The sequence below is a fragment of the Halichoerus grypus genome, chromosome 4 (genome assembly GCF_964656455.1).
Source record: "Halichoerus grypus chromosome 4, mHalGry1.hap1.1, whole genome shotgun sequence".
Lineage (NCBI taxonomy): Eukaryota > Metazoa > Chordata > Mammalia > Carnivora > Phocidae > Halichoerus > Halichoerus grypus.
This window is the reverse complement of record NC_135715.1, coordinates 60461133-60481133: the sequence shown is the minus strand read 5'-3', so window position 1 is coordinate 60481133 and position 20001 is coordinate 60461133. Positions and strand designations below refer to the sequence as shown.

The window sequence follows — 20001 nt, the reverse complement described above, 5'->3', positions numbered from 1 at the left end:
ACTACAGTACTTCTCAAACTTTAGTGTGTAATTGAATCACCAGAGGATCTAGTTAAACTGCAGATTCTAATTCATTGTTTGGAGGAGGGCTCAAGATCATCATTTCTAGCAAACTCTCTGATGGTGGTGCTAATACTGCTTGTATTTGAGTAGTAATGACTAGGACAATGCCCAAGGGACATGGGGGTATAAGGAAATCTGTGAACCAGGTGTGACCACAGAGGTGTACCTTAGAGATCAATAAAGCTAGTGATAAGGAGAGAGAGAATGAGCAGAGTGGCATAGTTGAGCCTCGGAAGAGCAAGAGTGTTACAGGAGTGCATGGAGAAAGTATCTTAAAGTGGCACTAGAAGGTGAAGGAGTCAGTGACTCCACATCCTTATTTTAAGTCTGTGGAGAGTGTTTGAGAGAAAGTAATTTCACTTCAAGTCTGAAAAGAGGAGCAGTTTCTTGGCCAGAGAGCTGGGTTTCAGTTAAAGCAGGAGTTGTTGTAGAGAATATTCAGGAAAATTTGCAAATCATGGAAGGGGATTTAGGGAGGGAGTCAGAAGTCTAAGGGATTTTTGTGGGAATGTGTTTACCTTTTGGACAGTAAATGAGGGAAGTAGAGATGACTTTAGCTGGTGTCCTGGAGGTTTGGTGAGCAGTCTGGGAACTTCTAATTTAGCTGCTTTCTGTGGGGGGCCAGAGTTTGCAAGCTTTTTTTTTTAAGTCTAGTAATCTGATGAGCTGCTGTGGGCACCAGGCTGTTCTGTGTTGCTCAAGTAACAAAGACTGGCTGGGTGGTTATAAGAAAAGAGTGTGCTATCAAGTGACCAGTTTGACGGTGTGTTCCCTGCAGAGTATTGAGCAGTTTGGACTTCCTGTGTTTACTTTTGCCTCTAAATGATAGTACGTGTATAAGGCAGAGGTTGGTTGGAATGAGCTAAGGCTCTCTATATGTTTCCCTAAAGTATTAGAAATCTACTTGTTCAGTAAAATCGCCATAAAATAAAGCAGAGAACTAAAAGTTGCTTGCAAGTATCTTTTATTTTTTTCTCAAGGGCAAAAGTTGTACAGATTTTGTAAATACTATAAATGTTTCACATTGAAATCCACCATCTCTTTGGCAGAGCTTAAGATCATATCATATTATTTGTTAATTTGCATCTGTCAAGGAGATTAGTTGTGATTTGCTGTAATATTATTTGTAGCTTTTTTTTTTTACTGTGTTCTTTGAAACTGGCTCACGTCATTTTTTTTTCTTATCTTTGTTTTTAGTTTCAGAAGCCACTAATGATTCGACAATAGATGATGTGGTTGAAAATCACGTTGCAGACCAACTTTCATCAGATATTACACCAAATGCTATGGATGCTGAATTTTCACCTTCTTCCCCAGCCAATTTACTGGAACGACCAACCAATCATACAGAGGCTCTTGGTCATGACCATTTAGGAACTAATGACCTCACTGTTGGTGGATTTTTAGAAAATCATGAGGAACCAAGAGATAAAGAACAGTGTCCTGAAGAGAATATACCAGCATCTTCACTCAACAAAGGAAAGAAATTGATGCATTGCAGAAGCCATGAAGAGGTCAACACTGAACTAAAAGCACAAATAATGAAAGAGATCCGAAAGCCAGGAAGAAGTAAGTATAATTAGAGGCACACCTCGTATTTGACTTCTGTGTGTGCTCAAAGAAGTCAAATTAACTAAAAACATAGATCTGATTCTAGATCATCTGATCTATTATATATTCCTTATATATACAGCTATATAAGATTTGGTTCTTTATTCAACCTACAAACACTAAATATCTACTACATCCAAAGTATTATAGTGTAGTTATGGTAAGCAGGAGGGACTGAGAGCAGAGCTTAAAGAACACATAGATAAATTGCACATAGTTCCTACCATGACAGGAACCTGGAGTCCTGAGTATTTTTCTACATAGCAACTGCAATTGAATGTAGCAGCAAACCCAAAAAGATGGAGTGAGTATTAGATGACTTCATATCTGTGAAGTTCCTGGCATAGTGTCTACCACTGCCTTTAAGGTTTAAACTATGATAGTGACCAGGGATGTGTTTAGGCCAAAAAACAGAAGTTATAAAATCTGTCTGTTACGTGAATACTAAAGAACTTTGTGGGATAAAATTTCAATATTATTGGCATTCATTCAAAAGATGTTGACAAATCACCTGCTGTGATGATACAGTGACCCACGGGTGGTTCAGAAGTGGGTAAGACAGCCCTTGCCATTTAGGGGCTTATAGTCCTTGGCAGGGTTTTAGGTGAAAACTTGAAACTGAAATAGCACTCGTACCCATCTACCCCCTCCCCCATCTGCCCCTCCCTACCATGGGAACTGTAGTTTAGAATTTGAATTACAAGGATGGAGGCGCCTTGCTTCTTTTTCAGTGGCACTATCAGAAAGCTCTTCACTTATTTTTCTAAGCTTTATGTTTGATATCTTCATGGGAACTTTTACCAAGAATGCAGTTTTACATGTTATTTTATCTTTGCTGATATATGATGAAATATATGTATTATAAAATTCTTAGTGGTGAAAATTTTACAAAGAATGTCTTGGTTTCTGTAGTATATCTTGATATAGTAAACTGCGGTAGAAAAATATTGAATAAGAGTGTGTAGAAAAGCCACTTAATTTTTTCTTTTTGCTTCTCTTGTTTTAAGAATATGAAAGAATCTTCACGTTACTGAAGCATGTGCAAGGCAGTTTACAAACAAGACTAATATTTTTACAAAATGTCATTAAAGAAGCATCAAGGTAAATAATCTATTGCACATTTTGAAATGATTATGAAATGAGTCCCCAGATTACAGTCAGTATTTTAATAATCTCTATTTTGTACTTATGGTATCATGCATATATATGACACACCCATGTGTATATAAGTTCTTCTTCTTTTTTTTTAGTTTATTGAAAGAATTCACGCAAAAAACAGCCATACAGATTCTTCACCAATTATGGACCTTTTCTCCCTACAGATTACAGATACTTGCATAATTCTCATTTATCCTACTCTGTGGCTTTTTGGGGGTCTTTATATTTAATAGCCTTTAATTTTTCTCCTTTGTATATTTGGACTATAGTTAATATTAATCATTGATTAGAAATAACCTTGAAAGACAATATTTGGATGCAGTTCATTTGTACGTAGGAAAACATGTAATTAAGGGGAGCAGAGTTGGACAAATGGGCCTTATTCTGATTGCTTCAGTAGCCCAGGATTATGTACTTTAATACAAAGAATGTGGATCAAGATTATGAAGGGTAACTATGAAGTGCAATTAACTGGAAAGCATAGTTGTATGAGTTTAGGGAGTACAGAAACATTTATTTTTCCTTTAAGACTTCTTTAGTATTCTAAGAAAACTTAGTGTTATCTGACCTTCTAAATATACCGACCCTCCAATAGTCCCCCAGTTTCTTCCATGCTACGCATAAAGGTATTTTTAGATAGAGCAGTTAATTTTTTTCCTTTTTTTTGGAGTGGCTAGAGCATAGGCCACTTTGAAGGTTCAAGATAAGACCATAACTTTTCATGTTATTTATTTTGAGTATTTAACCTATTCTTTTCTTTATGTAACATTCTATCAACTCAAACTTCATCATGGATTTAGCTATATTCCTGGTGCCTGCCCTCTACTTCTGCCACCTTTTAGAGAGATGTGTAATATTGTGGTGGTTATTCCTATGAATTTACAAGTAGAGAGGAAGTGGGTATAGATTGGACAGCATTTTTGGATATTCTAAAAAGCATCAGCAGTATGAGTATTTATGTAGATGGATGCAATTTTATTCTACGTATTAGTGAAAAAAATTTCAAGTCACCACTTGAACTTTAAATGTTTGCTATAACCTATATCACAGATATCTAATTATCCTTGATTTGCTAGCTTTCAAATTATAATAGTAGAACTCAAGGGTTTTTTAATGCTACCATCCAACTATTCATTTCTTCTTCTGTTTTGTGGGGATTATATTCATACTTTTTTCACATTCCTTTCAACATTCAACTTTTAAAAAGCATCAGAAGCTATTGGAGTCATTGCTTTGGGAGTCCAAATTTTGTTGGAATATTTGTAACCATTGTAAATGTTAGGGGTTTTTTGTTTTTCTTTTTGGATGTAGAACAGATAACTTGCTTCTGTTGTACCTGGGCCTGGATTATTTGTTTTAGGAACAAACTGTAATTCTGCACTGATAAAATAATTTGCTTATTTTCCAGTGAATTTTATATATCATAAAGTTGTTTTTTCATTTTCATTTTCCTTTGAAAAATCTTCCCAAGGCAGTTTCTGTCTTTGAAAAACAAAACGAAACAAAATTATACTGATCTATATCCATTAAAAAGAAATTGAGAGCGCTATTACTTATTTTTTTTTATACAGGTTTAAAAAACGAATGCTAATAGAACAACTGGAGAACTTCTTGGATGAAATTCATCGAAGAGCCAATCAGATCAACCATATTAATAGCAATTAAAAGAAAACAGAATGTGGCCACTTATTTCACTATCTTCTCCAAATACAAAGTAAATACAAGACTGTTGTGATCTTGCATTCATTTTTTGACATGCATTGTTGGCTATTTGAAATACTAAGAGCAAGTCTACAGATCCTTTTTCCATCATTTTACAGTGACCTTTTCTTCATTTTGGTTTATTTTTGTAATGTGAAAAATATCACTCTAAAACACATTTTTATTTAACAAACTAAAAATATTCCTCCAGATCTCTTGCTTGTCATTGACTCTTGCGTGTCAATTTCCCTCAGGTTCTATTTTCTTAAACCAACCTTTAAAATTGTCACCTCTGTTAAGGTTGAACTTTGCCAAAAAAAAATAAAAAAGAAGTTACTTTGTAATTTTTGGGGAAAAAAGCACATACATTAAAACTAGGTAATGTTTTGTATATACAGTTATTTTGGATATATTATTGTAAGTTGTACAAATGTATTTTGAAGAATATTTAAGAAAAGCACTTTTGTTATTCCATCAATAAATGCTCTATTTTACTCTTGTGTGGTTTAGGAAATAATCACATTTAAAATCATTTAAAACCATCTTAAGGGTAATGGAATTTTAAAGGCCTTGCTTTTTGAGCATTGGAAAAATACACCACTTGAAGTTCATATTTGTTAAAGCTAACTGTAATTACCTGTTACATAACCTGCATTGTCTTCTTACTCTATGTTCTTAGATTTTGTTGGCCACACCAACATATTCCCATTTCTGCCTAGATAATAGAAATGACGGTATCTGGGGCAAATAGGCAGACACTTTAAAAGCTGTTTAAAAGCAAAAATCTTTAATACTGGTTTCTTTAATCCCAACACTTTTTTCTTTTCTCACTAGGATTTTGGATGGCACTAAGTTGAAGCTGTTAGTTAGGGAGTTGTAAGTTTGGGGGGCATCACATACTCTGAAATGTCTAGTCTTTAGCAGCTTGACGCCATGCTTACAAAAGTCCCACAACAAATTGGGGGTTCAAAGGGGATCTCTTTGTTCTCCTCTGCTATTCTTATACATATAAACTCCATTTTGTTTAGAGGCTAAATGGAAAGCAAACATTTAAGATGACTTCGCTCATTGTGCATTTCCCCTGACTTATCCAGGATAAGGAACAACCAACACTGTTCACTGTCCACTCTCAGTCCAACATGACCTCACGTGTCTTCACTGAGGACATGACCCTATGACCAGACTCACTCACTCACCTTTCATAGATCACTGCTGTGCCTTGTAGTGCTTTTGGGTAGAAATGAAGGTTAAAATACATTTAGATTAAGAGAGGGCAAAATAAATTTATAAAATTATAGTAAAATTGATGGACTTTTAGTTTCATAATATTTGAAAATCACATACCCTTATCTTTTTACACTTTAGCAGAGGCTTTTTAAAATTTCAAGGGTATAGCAGAATGCAATTGTAACTTTTTATGAAGAAAAGCATAGATGAAAGTGGAGAACATGCTTGAGATCTCTTAATTTAGTCTAGGGGATTTGAAACTCTCCCAATGCTGAAGACAAATCCTGTTGAGAAAAAGAGGCATTTAATGTAATGTTACATAGTATTTTCATATGCAATTCTTTAAACCTTTTTTACCTCCACAAATACCTTTAAAGCAGGATATCATTTAATAGATGGAATTGTTAAGGTAATTACCTGCAGTCACTGCTAAATTCAAGAGCTACACAAAATCCAGAATATACTGTCTGGTCTTAAATTGTCTTTATGTATATTTTGATTCTGTGATTAATAGAAGGGATTACAAGTCTATTCAGATAAAAGTTCATACTTAACAAGAATATTTAGGAAAGGGATTCAGTCTTTTCCAATGTTTAGCAGCTTTCCTTATCAGGAAGTTCTTATTTCCCTTTTACAGATTGCTGATGAGGTAATGATCCTTTAAACCCTTCACCTTTATTACATTTTTTGGGATGAACCCTAGAAGGAGTTGGGAAGAGAAACAGTTTGTTCAGTCTCCTCTTTCTGTCCTTAATCTCTCTGCCATCATACTCTATGGCCTGCCTCATCCAAAACCTAGTCACAAGGTTTGAAACCAATCGAAACTCAAGCTTAATATCCCATCTTGCAGGTTTTTTACATTTTAAGAAACTGGGCATATTAGTAAATTAGTAAAATACTATAGAATTCTTGTAAGCAAAGGGGAGGGAGGGAGTATATTTCAGGGGAATATCATGCCTCTTAGGTCCTTTAGATCACTGGGTGGCTTTAGGCTGGACAAGTGATATTCTCCAACAGTGTAATCTTGAGATTAAGATCGTTTTTCTTAATGTTCCCAAATGTGTCCCATTTGTCAATGGATTCATTATTTGCCCTAAACAGTAAGATTTGTCAATTTGGTGTAATGAAGGCTGAGACTGATTTCTATCTCTTTGATACCACTCTCTCACCAGAAGAGTAGCCACCTTGAATCATGTGGGCAAATACCTCCCAGAAAGAGTAAACTCACAAGGACTATATTTAGATGTGTGGCGGATTATGGAACTGGTTTTGGATTAGCCTTTTATTTTCATTGTTTATTGAGGCAGTTGTGAAAACTCCGATCATTGAAATAGTGGTGTGTCCTTTACTAGTTCAAAGGTTTTACGTCATTTTTATGCAGTTGAATTCCAAAAGAGAAATCGTTCTCTTTTAACTGTCATCATCTTTTATTGGCTATCAGCTTTTGACAATGACCTTTCTGTTCACGTTTATAGTCCTGTCTCTGTTTCTTGAGGAAGTAGAACCTGTCGTTTTTTTCATCTTTCATTTTTTTGACATGTATCCTTTCCAAGAGAGGGCTCTCTGTTGCCTGTTCTGAGTGATAAGTGACAATTTCATCTAATAAACATGGGGTTGGAATGATCATGGTGAAATCCTAGGAGAATATATTCTGTTGATGGACTTTTTCTCCCCAAATAATCCCAAAATAGATTATTTCCTAGTGAATGATTATCTTCATCCTTTTTGTCACAAAAGTGTTCCTTTGATTTCTAGCACAAGTTACAGCAGTATGCAAATGATTCTCAGATAAAATGATGTTGACAGTATTTCCTTAACAATTTGTGTAAAACCTATGCGTAATTCTCATTATTCTAACTTTTGACTTTTTTTCTCTCCATAAATAAAAATAATGCCTGATGTTTAGTTAAAGTAGATCCACTTTTGCTTGATTTTGTTAGTCTTGTTCCATCCTATTTCTTTTTAACACATTGTTTCAACTTGCCAACAACTCTTTACTGAGAATCTCTTTTCCTTCCCAGGCTGATAAATAATTGTCGGGGGGAGGGGGAACATTGAGAGGAATAATTTGAGTACTTTGTTCATTGTTGAAGCTGAAAGGACCTCTGCTTGTCCTTCTGATGTGTTCAGGCTTTGCCTGTACCATACCATCTTTGGATTCTGATGAGATTGTATAGTGGGTCTTAGAAGTACTAGGGCAAACACTTGATTTTTGTGGCATTTCAGCAAGTGTGAGAAAGATCAAGAGAAAAACTAGAAATCCAGGTGCATTCACTAGAATACGGGGGTTGCTGAGTCAGAAGACTACTTGGATATGCTGGTGCCCTGAAGGAACTATCTTTTGTCCTACAGTGATGAGAAAGCAAGGCAACAACTGGGGGAAAATCAAGATGTATCATTTATTTTACTTTCATGATCTTTCTAAGTCTCCCCAGAAGTAGAAGCCTGAATTTTTAAAAATCCACATCAACTAAAAATGAGCTGAAGGAGAAGTCAAAAACTACATGGAGGATATTAGTTTCCTTGGTAGTTATGGAATACTCCCCTTTCTCAGGATACGCGACAAGAAACTGGGAAGCTTCTGAAGCCATAGAAACTAGCTAGAAGGAATGCTTGTTCTAGGCCACAGTGGACACACGTTGCTAGAGAGATGCTGATACATATTTATCTGAATTCTATCAAAAAAATACTGTCCTACCTGTGTCGGGTTCTCTCAGCAAAAAGAAGAATGGTCGATCTGCTTTAAAAAAAGGAATCCGAGACCTTTTCAGTAACAACAGAGCTGCAGGAGAGAGAATAGAAGAATCCCATTGCATTTTCTATTCATTTGAGGAAAGTCACTATTAAAATTGGATATGAAGTCAGCTATATCCCTTGATTTTTGAAGAAATAAAAGCATCCTAATGATATTTCATTGTTTAGTGTTATGATGGGGGTACAAATGGGAAAATTAAGAAGATGTCATTTAGCCAACCTTGTGTCCCATTTTCAAAATACTTCATGGAATAAATTCCTTACTAAAGGTAATTTTCAGAAGGATTCCATTCCTTGTTTATGGGGATGATGGGACAAATCCTTTTCAAAATGGATTTCTCTTCTCCCATCAGTTTTCAAACTTTGCTCTGTGTTAACATTTCTTTTTTAAAAAATGCTATACCACATCTGGACTTGGGGTTTTTTACTGGGAAGGTTTAGAAATGTGAAGATTGAACTGGATAAATCTGACAAAGGCAGATAAGGGCAAGCAGTGTGACTGAGTGCTGCTGACCCCTTTATGAACATACCTGCGGCTGCAGATGCCTTGGTGCCTTCCTCTGAAACCTCAATCTTGGCTTTGTGGATTGCTTCAGAAACATAAAAGCCATCTTGGCCTAATCCCAGGAAATAAAAATGTGAATTGCTTATTTCCATTTTTAATGCATTTAGCTTAAGGATTTGAGTGTATTTTTAAAGAATGCACTTAACTTAATTACAGTCTCATGCTGCTTACAATAGCTAGGGAGAGATTTGGAAAATTCTTAAGCTGCAATATTTTATGTAACTTTTAAAACCTCAGATTTGGTGAATTTAATAAATAATCCCCCCCCAAATTAATAGAGCTGTGCCCTGTTTTTTCAGTAGTTTTCAAAAATAATTTCTAGTTAATATCAAAATCTTTCCTTAAGCCAGTCTTTTTTAAACTTTGGTGGTGTAAGAATTGTCAGTGTACATGTCAAAATGGATTCTGGAGTCCAAGAATCTGCATTTTTCAGCCAGCTTCTGGGATGATGTCCCTTGAATTCTTTCTTGGACTGCATTTTAAGAGCCACTTTTAAATGACAGTTACAGGTTTGTACTGTGGACCTTAAAAGGCATAACTCAATGTACTAAAAATGTGTCTAATACTACATGACTGCATTCAGTCATGCAATTAATTTGCCCCCTGGGGGCAAGTCTGCAAAGATGGTAAGAGGTTAGAACTGTAATAGTTGTGTGCTAACAGTTTCAAAGAAGCTTAGCAAACGGGAATATGAATGATTAAGTTAGAGGAATTGATAGCTCTTTGTAATTTAACCATTAATCATTTTTGAACTACTCTCCACGGTGATGTGGTACGTGACCTAATAACAAAGGAAAATAAGAGTCTTTAGAACTAGCAGAAAGTTTAGCTAGTTATACCTACCCTTTCATTTGAGAATGAGCTGTTAAGTGATCTGAGGTCACACACTTGATAAGAAATAGAAATTGGGCATTTGCAGGTTTTCTGACAGTGCAGCACCCATTTCCACCCCACCCCGCCACAAAAAAACACCACCTTGTATTTTAGTCAACTCTAGCATGCCACTGGAAAGGGATCTGTGACATGAGTCTTAAAATAATCATTTCAATATACATGTATTTTGAGAGGGCTTCTTTGTTTCATCTTAGACTGATTGTTTTGCATTTTTCATGCACATACAAGGAGATGCAAATGAATGTCGTGAGAGAATAAAACCAGCCAAGTATAGGATATGCAGCAATAAGGTACACAGGAAATTGTGAGTTGGCTATATTTGTTGTAAGAAACAGTTATTTTCCAGCATCATTGAAGGGGACCAGACAAGGGCCATAGGAAGGGAAAAATCAATGGAAACTTTCATCTGGTATCATTTATCCTAAAACCAGTGAAGGATCTGATTTTAGTAGTTGGTCTTTTTCTGTAGGATCTTTTAGAAAAGAAACTTCTCTCTAATTCATAGTTTCACTAGCTCATTGAGCAAACTGAATGAGATGCAGTGCTCAAATTAGAATTTTGTGGATAAATAATGGTTCTCTGATGGCCATGAGGTTTTACTTATCTGTGACCTCATTACTGTGGTGTGGTATCTGAACATTTCAAATCAGTGTCCGTGAAGTCAGCAGAGGTTCACTATGAAACTCTCTACCAGCTAAGATACAGGAAATGTGGTTGTGTTAGAGTCTAGGCACTTTGACACAATGTGAAAAATAAGACCAAATGGTACGAATGAGTCTTCAGTTAGATAGGCTTGGCTATTACAATTTCTTGAGGAGTTTCATTTAAACAGCTTTTCTCCATCACACTACAGGAGTGGTCCAATAATTGATAGTTACATGCAGGGCCATTGAGCCAAGACCCACGGCCTGTCTTGCCCCAGCATCCACACCTCTCTTAAATTTTATCTCTGGGGAGAGTTAAACATTTCAGAAGACCAACATTTGTGATCAAAATAAGAATTCAGGAGTCATTGTAGGTTTGTGTTTCTCTTCTTGCTTGATCTTGTATTACAGATCTATTTGCTTACTTTTGTCAACTGGCTATTGAAATGTTATGCAACTAATGAAAGCGAGGTAGAAGAATCCAAGCACAAAGGGATTCTCCTGCTTTGGGTTCATTTTCTGCTGTGCTGGCAGCTACTTAGTGCCATTGAGAGTCATACAACAACAATCCCAAGATTGTTTATAGGTGCTATGCTATAAAAAGGGATCCATGATTAATTAAAACGGGAAATGCAGGTTGAATAGTTTTGTGTTTTTGTTTTTAGTAGTGGACTTCTTAGAGCTGCTTATATGCTAATGTTTGTAGTGAATCTCTACAGTAGGACTATAATATGTAATGTTTAACCATGGAACGACCTGCAACATCTCCTGTCTCTAGATTTACCAGATTAGCATTCTGGAAAACTGTAGCCCATCATAAATCCATTTGCTCCTATCTTACATTTCAATATCCAAAGCAAAGTGTTAAGATTCTTCTTACCCTCCTTCCTGGCATACTCTCCACTCTTCCGTAATATCTACAAGTATTCGTGTCAACCTTTCTTTTTAGATTGTTAGCTCCTAGAAGGCAGAAGCTGTTTTATTAATTTCAAATATTTTTTACTTTGCCTAACTAGCATAATAATGCTTGGTACATAATTGCGTTCAGTAAATGTTGGATGAATGAATAATAGACACTCCTCACATTGTACCTTTGTTTCATTTCCCCTTAAAAAGAGCTGCCTTAATGTTCTTTAATCTGATTTCACTTGTAAGGAAATGTTGGTTGGTATCTCTAGAATCATAGGGGTACAACAGAGAATGGGTCTTTGGCAAGTTTTATCCAAATGATTGTTTCAGTGCCTCTTTCCCCTTTGTTAGTGGAGACCATCATTTTTTGTGTGTGGTAGATCATACTCTCAAAAGGTTTAAGAGTCTTCATAATGACAATGTGTAAACACAAGATTTGCAAAATGTAAATCAATGTCCCAACATCTAATCCTCAGCTTCTCAAAATGCAGGATAAACATTATTTGCTGTGTCATTTGTCTTTCCAATTATTATTACTTACTATTGGCAAATTTAGTGGCTTTAAAACAGTTATTGCCAGAATCTGCTTCTAGTTTATCTTTCTCATCTTCTTATCACTTAGTTGTAACAGATGGAGTGTGTCACATAGCACCCAGCCCCGGATATATAGAGAGAGTGCTAAAAAGAATTTGAAATGGCCTCTGAAGCCAGGCTGTGGTCAGTTGCTTTCTCTATTCTTCTCCTCAAGCCCACTTCTCCCTGCCACCCCAGCTTTTTGAGATATAATTGATATAACATTGTGTAAGTTTAAGGTGTATAATGTGATGATTTGATATATGTATATATTGCAAAATGATCACCACAATAAGATTAGTTAACACCTCCATCACCTCACATAGTTACAATTTTTGTGTGTATTGTAAGATCTATTGTCTTCGCAACTTTCATATATATAATACAGCATTGTTAATTATAGTCTCCATGCTGTACATTACATCCCTAGAACTTATAACTGGAAGTTTGTACCTTTGACCACCTTCACCCAACCCCCCAACTCCGCCCCCTCCCTGCTCCTGGCAACTATCAGTCTACTCTGTGTTTCTGTGAGTTTGATTTTTTTAGATTCCACATGAAGTGAGATCATACAGTGTCTTTCTCTCTGATTTATTTCACTTAGCATAATGCCCTCAAGGTTTTTCTATGTTGTTGCAAATAGCAGGATTTCCTTCTTTTTTATAGCTAAATATTCCATCAAAATATACATACCACAGCTTCTCTATCTATTCATCTGCTGATAGACACTTAGTTTTTTTTCATATCTTAGGCTATTGTACATAATGCTGCTATCAACATGGGGGTCCAGTTATTTCTTTGATAGTGATTTAATTTCCTTTGGGTACATACTCAGAAGTAGAATTGTTGGATAATGTGGTAGTTCTACTTTTATTTTTTAAGAAACCTCCATAGGGCTTTCCATAATGGTTGGACTGATTTAAATTCCCGTGAACAGTGTACAAAGTTCCTTTTCTCCACATCCTTGCCAACATTTGTTATCTCTTGTCTTTTTGATAATAGCCATTCTAACAGGTATGACGTGATATCTCGCTGTGCTTTTGATTTGCTTTTCTCTGATGATTAGTGATGATCAGCACCTTTTCATGTACCTGTTGGTTATTTGCATATCTTATTTGGAAAAACGTTTATTCAGATCCTCTGTCCATTTAAAAATCAGATTGTTATTATTATCTGCAATTAGGTTGTATGAGTTCCTTATATATTTTGGATATTAATCCCTTAGATATGTGGTTTACAAATATTTTCTCCCATTCTGTAGGTTTCCTTTTCATTTTGTTATTTCTTTTGCTATGAAGACACTTTTAGTTTGATGTAGTCCCACTTGTTTATTTTTGCTTTTGTTGCTAATACTTTTGGTGTCAGATCCAAAAAATGATTGCCAAGACCAATTTCAAGGAACTTTTCTCCAAAGTTTCTTCTAAGAGTTTTATGGCTTCAGACATTTTAAGTCTTTAATCCATTTTGAGTTAATTTTTGTGAGTGTTGTAAGATATGGGTCCAGTTTCATTCTTTTGCATGTGACCATCCAGTTTCCCCAACACCATTCATTGAAAAGACTATCTTTTCCCCATGGAGTATTATTGGCTTCTTTGTCAAATATTAGTTGACTGTATATGCATGGATTTAGTTCTGGGGTCTTGATTCTATCCCATTTGCCTACATGTCTGTTTTTATGCCAGTACCATACTGTTTTGATTACTATAGCTTTGTAATAGAGTTTGAACTCAGGAAGTGTGATGCCTCCAGCTTTGTTCTTTCTCAGGATTGTTTTGGCTATTTGGGGTCTTTTGTGGTTCCATACAAATTTTAGAGTTGTTTTTTTCTATTTCTGTGGAGAATGCCATTGGAATTTTGATAGGGAGTGCATTGAATCTGAGGATTGATTTCAGTAGTATAGACCCTTTACCAATATTAATTCTTCCAATCCATAAACAGAGGATGTTTTCCCATCTATGTGTGTCTTTTTCGATTTCTTTCATCAGTGTGTTGTAGTTTTCAATGTAGAGATATTTCACCTCACTTGGTTAAATTTATTCCTAAGTATTTTATTGTTTCTGATACAGTTGTAAGTGGAGTTGTTTTCTTTATTTCTTTTTCAGATAGTTTGTTGTTAGTGTAAAGAAACACAACTCATATTTGTATGTTCATTTTTTATCCTACAACTTTACTGAATTTGTTGATTAGTTGTAATTATGTACCACTATTACAATATTAGAGAATCTGATTTTGACTATATATTTACCATTACTAGAGATTTTTACATATTCATACATTTTTTCAGTGTTAATTAGCATCCTTATTTCAGCTTGAAGAATGTCCTTTAGCATATCTTGTAAGGCAGGTCTAGTGGTAATAAATTCCCTTAGCTTTTGTTGGTTTGGAAAAGTTTTATCTCTGCTTCACTTGTGAAGGACAACTTTGCCAGGTATAGTATTCTTGATTGGCAGTTTTTTTCTTTCAAAATTTTGTATATGTCGTTCCACTCTGTCCTGGCCTGTAGTTTCTGTTGAGAAATCCATTGCTCATCTTATGTGGGTTCCCTTGTAGGTTGCTTGTTTCTTCTCTTGCTGCTTTTAAAATTCTTTCTTTAACTTTTGACAATTTAATTATAATGTGTCTTGGTGTAGCCCTTTTTGGGTTCAACCTATTGGGATTCCTTGGGCCTCATGAATCTGGGAGCCCATTTCTCTCCCCATTTTTGGAATGTTTTTGGCCATTATTGCTTTAAGTAGACTTTCCCTTTTTTTTCTTTAATCTTTTGGGATTCCCATAATGAGTATATTTTTTGTTTTGTGGGTCCCCAATTCCCACAGGCTTTCTTCACTTTTTCATTCTTTTTTTTTTCTTTTTGTTCCTCTGACTAGATAATTTGAAATGATTTATCTTCTAGTTGATTGTTTCCTCTGTTTGGCTGAGTCTTGTTAAAGCTCTCTATTGAATTCTTCAGTGCAGTCATTTTATTCTTTAGCTTTAGGATCTCTGTTTGTTTGGGTTTCTTGGTTTTGTTTTGTTTTGATGGTTTCTATTTCTTTCTTGAACTTTTTATTTTGTTCATGCATTGTTTTTCTAATATTGTTTAGTTGTCTCTATGCTCTTGTAGTCTGCTGAACTTCTTTAAGAGGATTGTTCTGAATTCTTTGTCAGGCAGCTCATACATCTCCATATTTTTAGGGTAGCTATTGGAGCTTTATTCATTTCTTTGGATGGTATATTTTTCTAATTTTTCATGGTCCTTGCTTCTTTGTATTGGTATCTGTGCATTTCAGTAAGCAGTCTCCTTTTCCAGGCTTTACAGTTTTGCTTTGGTAAGGAAACATCTTTACCAGTCAGCTGGTAGAATTTGTGGGCAGGTTGGGCTTACTATCATCATCTCTGTGTGGGCCAGCCTCTCTATTTTCTCTGAGTTTGCAGTGGGGTGCTGCTGCCTGGGTTCTATGGCTGGATGGGACTGCTGGTTGGGTTCCGTATTCAAGCAGGGCTGCTCGGGTGGGCTCACTGTTCAGGTGGACCTTCTGGCTATGTCAGAGCTAGTGACTCAGCCTTTTCACTGTCAGGTTGAGCCCCTAAGTCTGCAATCAACTCTTGGTTGATGAGGTTGTAGGCTGTGTCCCCTGACAGGGTGGTGCCACTGGTTGGACACCATGATTGGGTAACTATGAGAGGGACTCTACAATCTCTCCTGGTCAGGCAGTCTTATGCTGTGCTTCCCAACTGGATGGTGCTGCTGATTGGGCTCCATGTTCAGGTGGGGCTGCCAGCTGTGCCCTGAAGTTGGGTGGGGCTACAGGCTGGGCTCTGTGACTTGGCAGCACTGTGGGCTGGGCTACAAGGCTGCCCAAGGTCATTCTTCAGACTCATTGGTTATGTGGAGGTAGGGTATATGCTCAACAGTTGGGCAGGGCAGCTGGCCAGGCTCTCTGCCCAAGCAGAGCTGTAGGATGGGCTTCTCAGCTAGCTGGGTTCTCTTGTCAGGCTTCCTCAATGGATGGGACTTGAGACTATGCCTAGCAGTTGGGTAGGGCGGTGAATTTGCTTTCCTGAAAGGTAGAGGGGTAGTATGGTCCACTGACTATGGACCCAAATTGGGCAGAACTGCCAACCAAGCTCTCTGGCTAGATGGGGCCACCAGCCTTGCCTTGCAGAGGGGCATTCCTCCTGGCTGGAGTCTTTGCTTGGGTACTGCTACAGGCAGGAACTGGGTCTGCCAAGGTTTGAGTGCTGGTTAATGTAAGCCTTGCCTCCCACTTCTCCATCTCTATCTGATTCCTAAGTTGTCCCCAGGAGGCAAGACCTGAATGGGTCTTCCAGAAAGTGTCCTGCGACCCTGGAAGAGTTGGACGTCCACCTTGATTTTCTTTTCTCACTGAAGAAATTATAGTAGGCCTGAGAGGATACTCTTGGTGCAGTGCTGTGTCAGCCTGGAGGAGGGGTGATGCAGTCCAAGTGTAGCTGCTCCTCTTACCATTCTAATATGGTCCTTCTCAGTCTCTGTGGTTCAGAGGGGTGCTTCAGCTTCACATCTGGGTGCTGGGATTTCCACAGTGGTGACTTGTCTATGGACAGTGGCTAGTTGGTCTTCTTAGGAGGGGGACTGAAGTTGGGGATGACTTATCTCACCATCTTGATGATCTATTGCAGGTCTGATCAGTCATCTGGTGTGGCATAAATTAACTTCAGTATGTAACCAAACAACTATGTGTGGTTTGCTCATTTAAGTTGTAGTAACTCGGAGCTTGTAGTTCTCACTGAGCAGAGATTGGAAACTAATTATTCATTTATAAAAGTCCAGAATAAGATAGTTTCTTTGAAGTTTTAACTTTATGCAAAAGAAGTATTTCTTGGATTAGGAAGCATGAGTTTGTATCAAAGCCTGCTGATCCTTCTGGTTGCTCAAGAAGTATATCTCCAGCTGGTAACTTTTGTGTAAGTGAAACTGGAATTACTCTTAAAAGCTTTATAACATGTAGTGTCAAGGGATGTCTGGGGAGAAAAACTATAACCTGGGCTCAATTGGGCCTTGAGATGATACTGAACAAGTTTTTTCAGGCAGCAGGAAAGGATTTGATGCCATGAAGGAAGAGACGAGTCACTTTTAAATGGGGAAGAACTTGAGTAAAATAATTCTGGGCATTGGAACCAAATGGAAAGAAAAGGCCAAATGTTCCCTGTGGTTTGAGCTTCTATCAATAGTACAAAACTGCTTGGTAACCTCTTATTAATTGTAAGAAGGGAGACAGCATTTTCTGATGACTTATTTTCTGGCAAGCTCTCTGTTGATGCTTTGCTATATGTTAAAAGAATTTTATTTCCATAAGTAAGATGTGAGGTGGGTGGTAGCTACCTCATTTTAGGAATGATGAAACTATTTGTTAGATTCAGTCACCATGCCTCCATAATTAAGTCAACAGCCCACTTAGGCACAGAAGGACTAGTCTCTTGATGATGTTTAAAGAAGGGCATTGGAAAGCAATACTGTAGTTGGCAAACTTTATCGGTAAAGGGCAAGATATTAAATATTTTAGAACTGCAGGCCATATGGTGTCTGTTGCAACTGCCTAATTCTGCCATTGTAGCAAGAAAGCAGCCATAGATGATCTGTAAATAAATGGGAGTGGCTGTTTCATTAAAATTTTATTTACAAAAACAAGGATTGGGTCATTGCATGGTGAGCCCTGTGTAGAGGAACAGAACTTTATGGGAGATAAGGCTGATGTGTTTTATCAGTAAGAGACATGAATTCAAGCTTCACACTTGGCACATGCTAACTGCTCGATAATTATTTAACAAGTTAGATCCATGAGCCTGTATTTCTGCTGGTTTGAACAAATCTACATAGACTTTAACTGCATTATAAAAAAGTATGAACAAGTGTTCTTTCTAAACTAGATTGCTTGTTATAGCTTGTCAAGAGAGCTTATGGGTCTTGGAAGTCTTCATCAGTGGGGGAGCTGCATGCTGTGGGTGGGTCAAGCTCAGTCCTATTTGAGGACATAGGATTAATGGCATTTTGAGATGTACTTCCAGGACACAAAGGCAGAGAGATTAAGAACTATAAAGGAACAATCAGTGAGTCACAGTGATTAACTGAATGTAGTGGTGTGGAAGAAAAGGTCAAGAATGGCCCCAAAGTTTTGAACTAGAATGATCAAAGGATGAATAGTATCATCATCAACAACAGAAATTCTCTAGCCTAGCTCTGGAGTCACAAGAAAGACACTGTGATTGAATTTTGCACATTATTAAAGATAGAGCTCACTCAAGTTCTTTATCCCTTCCTCTTTCCTTGACCTCTGATCCTTTCACTCTAGTCTTCCTCTTTTCCCTACAGTGTCAGATTATGCCTGTGTCACCAGGGAAAATTTCTGGTTGAGTCATTCAACCAAGTCAACAATATTTATTGGCTATCCATTGTGCACCAAGCATTGTTGGGGGCGCTGTACCCAAACGTGACTATTGCTTTGCTTATCTCTTTGCATGTTTAGGTAATGAGTACAGCGCTGGTGGGTTTTAAACACTCTAGAATAGATCCTTTCTCTTGTGCTTTATTTGATAAGTAACTGCCATTTAGTTTGTCTGGTTACATCTAAAGCACAAGCCAAGACTGATTTTATGGACCAAATTCCTCTGTGTGTGTGTGTGTGTGTGTGTGTGTGTGTGTATGTGATTGCTTAATAAGATTTTGAGCAAAGCTTTAGAAAACTCTGTGTGATGAGGTTCTAGCATTTAAAATGGAGATTCTGATGCTCATCAGGCAAAGAAAGCCTCAAGGCCAATTGAAATACCTGCTACAGTATCATCTTCATACAGATAATGTATTACTATCCAGAGCAGAAACAAACCTGAGCCTTTGGAGTTAGCAATAGTTTAACTAATGGCTTCTGAGAAGATTCTGGAACATAAGGTTTTGGCATTCCATTCTTTTTTAATATTTGATGTAAGTTCCCTCTCAGATCATAAGCAAATACAGCTCCTATTGATTAGTGTCTAGTAGGGGCAAAGAAATTTAATACGGACTTGGGAAAGGAGAACACTTTAGGGCAAGATTACAGGTACATGAGTAATTTGAAGAAAGGAAGTTGGATGGGTGAGGGAAAGTTTCAAGGTTAGTTTATGAGAAGAGGACAGAAATGGTACAAGGAGGGAGGGAGAGGGAAGAGGTAGAAACAAAGCGTGACTGTGAGGCTGGCATGACAGTGGGAGGTCAGAATGAAGAGCTCTATTATTGCACCACTCTCTCTGGCATGCTCCCAGTCATGATAGGCAGAGGGAGAGTGAGTTATATTGTGTTCTATGGCCATTGACCTCACCCTGAAGGTGGTCCCCAAAAACAGTGCTTAGAGGTCTCAAGAAACACTCCTCCCCCATAAAGTCCAACCCAAATTTGGCTGTTTTCTGAAGCAACATATTCTTATATAAAGCAAAGTTTTCTTTATTCTTTTAAATAATGTTAACTCTGACCGTACCATTGAAGCCTCTGTAGATGAAAATCCCTTAATCAAAGTATGACAAAGCTGCCCCCAAGCACAATGCCAAAAAGCTTGAAAAAAGAAGTGTTACCTGAAATTCCTTTCAAGTTAGCTTTGAATGGATCAAAAAGATCAGTGACTCCCCAAGACTTTAAAATGCTTTTTAAATTGAAATGATTTTGGATCCTGAATCTAAAAAACAAAAACAAACCATCAACTTTCATTTAAAAATCTCATTTAAAATATTTTCATATACAACACATGACTGCCAAACTCCCTAACTTGGAAGTCAGGGATCTCCAGCCTCATTTCCAGCTTTATTTTTCATTGCTCCTTCTCATAAACCCTACCCCCTGACTAGTCTGACCACACAGGGCTCGCTCCCACCTCTAAACCTTTGCTTTTGCTGTTCTTTCCACGCCATCTCCTTTGA

At 37.1% G+C, this 20001-nt stretch overlaps 2 protein-coding genes across 3 annotated transcripts in view; one reads left to right on the top strand and one right to left on the bottom strand.

Annotated features, from left to right (window-relative positions):
* INTS6 (integrator complex subunit 6) overlaps positions 1-7671 on the top strand; it is a 92832-nt gene extending 85161 nt beyond the window's left edge. For both annotated transcript variants that reach the window (XM_036080900.2, XM_078070405.1), the window contains 3 exons: positions 1261-1632; positions 2682-2775; positions 4404-7671. In XM_036080900.2, coding sequence (XP_035936793.2) covers positions 1261-1632; positions 2682-2775; positions 4404-4497 — 560 coding nt within the window. In that variant the 3' untranslated portion in view covers positions 4498-7671. The remainder of the gene's footprint in view (positions 1-1260; positions 1633-2681; positions 2776-4403) is intronic.
* The window catches only part of SERPINE3 (serpin family E member 3), a 29939-nt gene continuing 15916 nt past the window's right edge, over positions 5979-20001 (bottom strand). Inside the window, exons 5-8 of the mRNA XM_078069952.1 lie at positions 19660-19760; positions 9045-9131; positions 8459-8542; positions 5979-6044 (exon numbers count right to left, since the gene is read on the bottom strand). Of these exons, the coding sequence (XP_077926078.1) occupies positions 6001-6044; positions 8459-8542; positions 9045-9131; positions 19660-19760 (316 nt within the window). The 3' untranslated portion in view covers positions 5979-6000. The remainder of the gene's footprint in view (positions 6045-8458; positions 8543-9044; positions 9132-19659; positions 19761-20001) is intronic.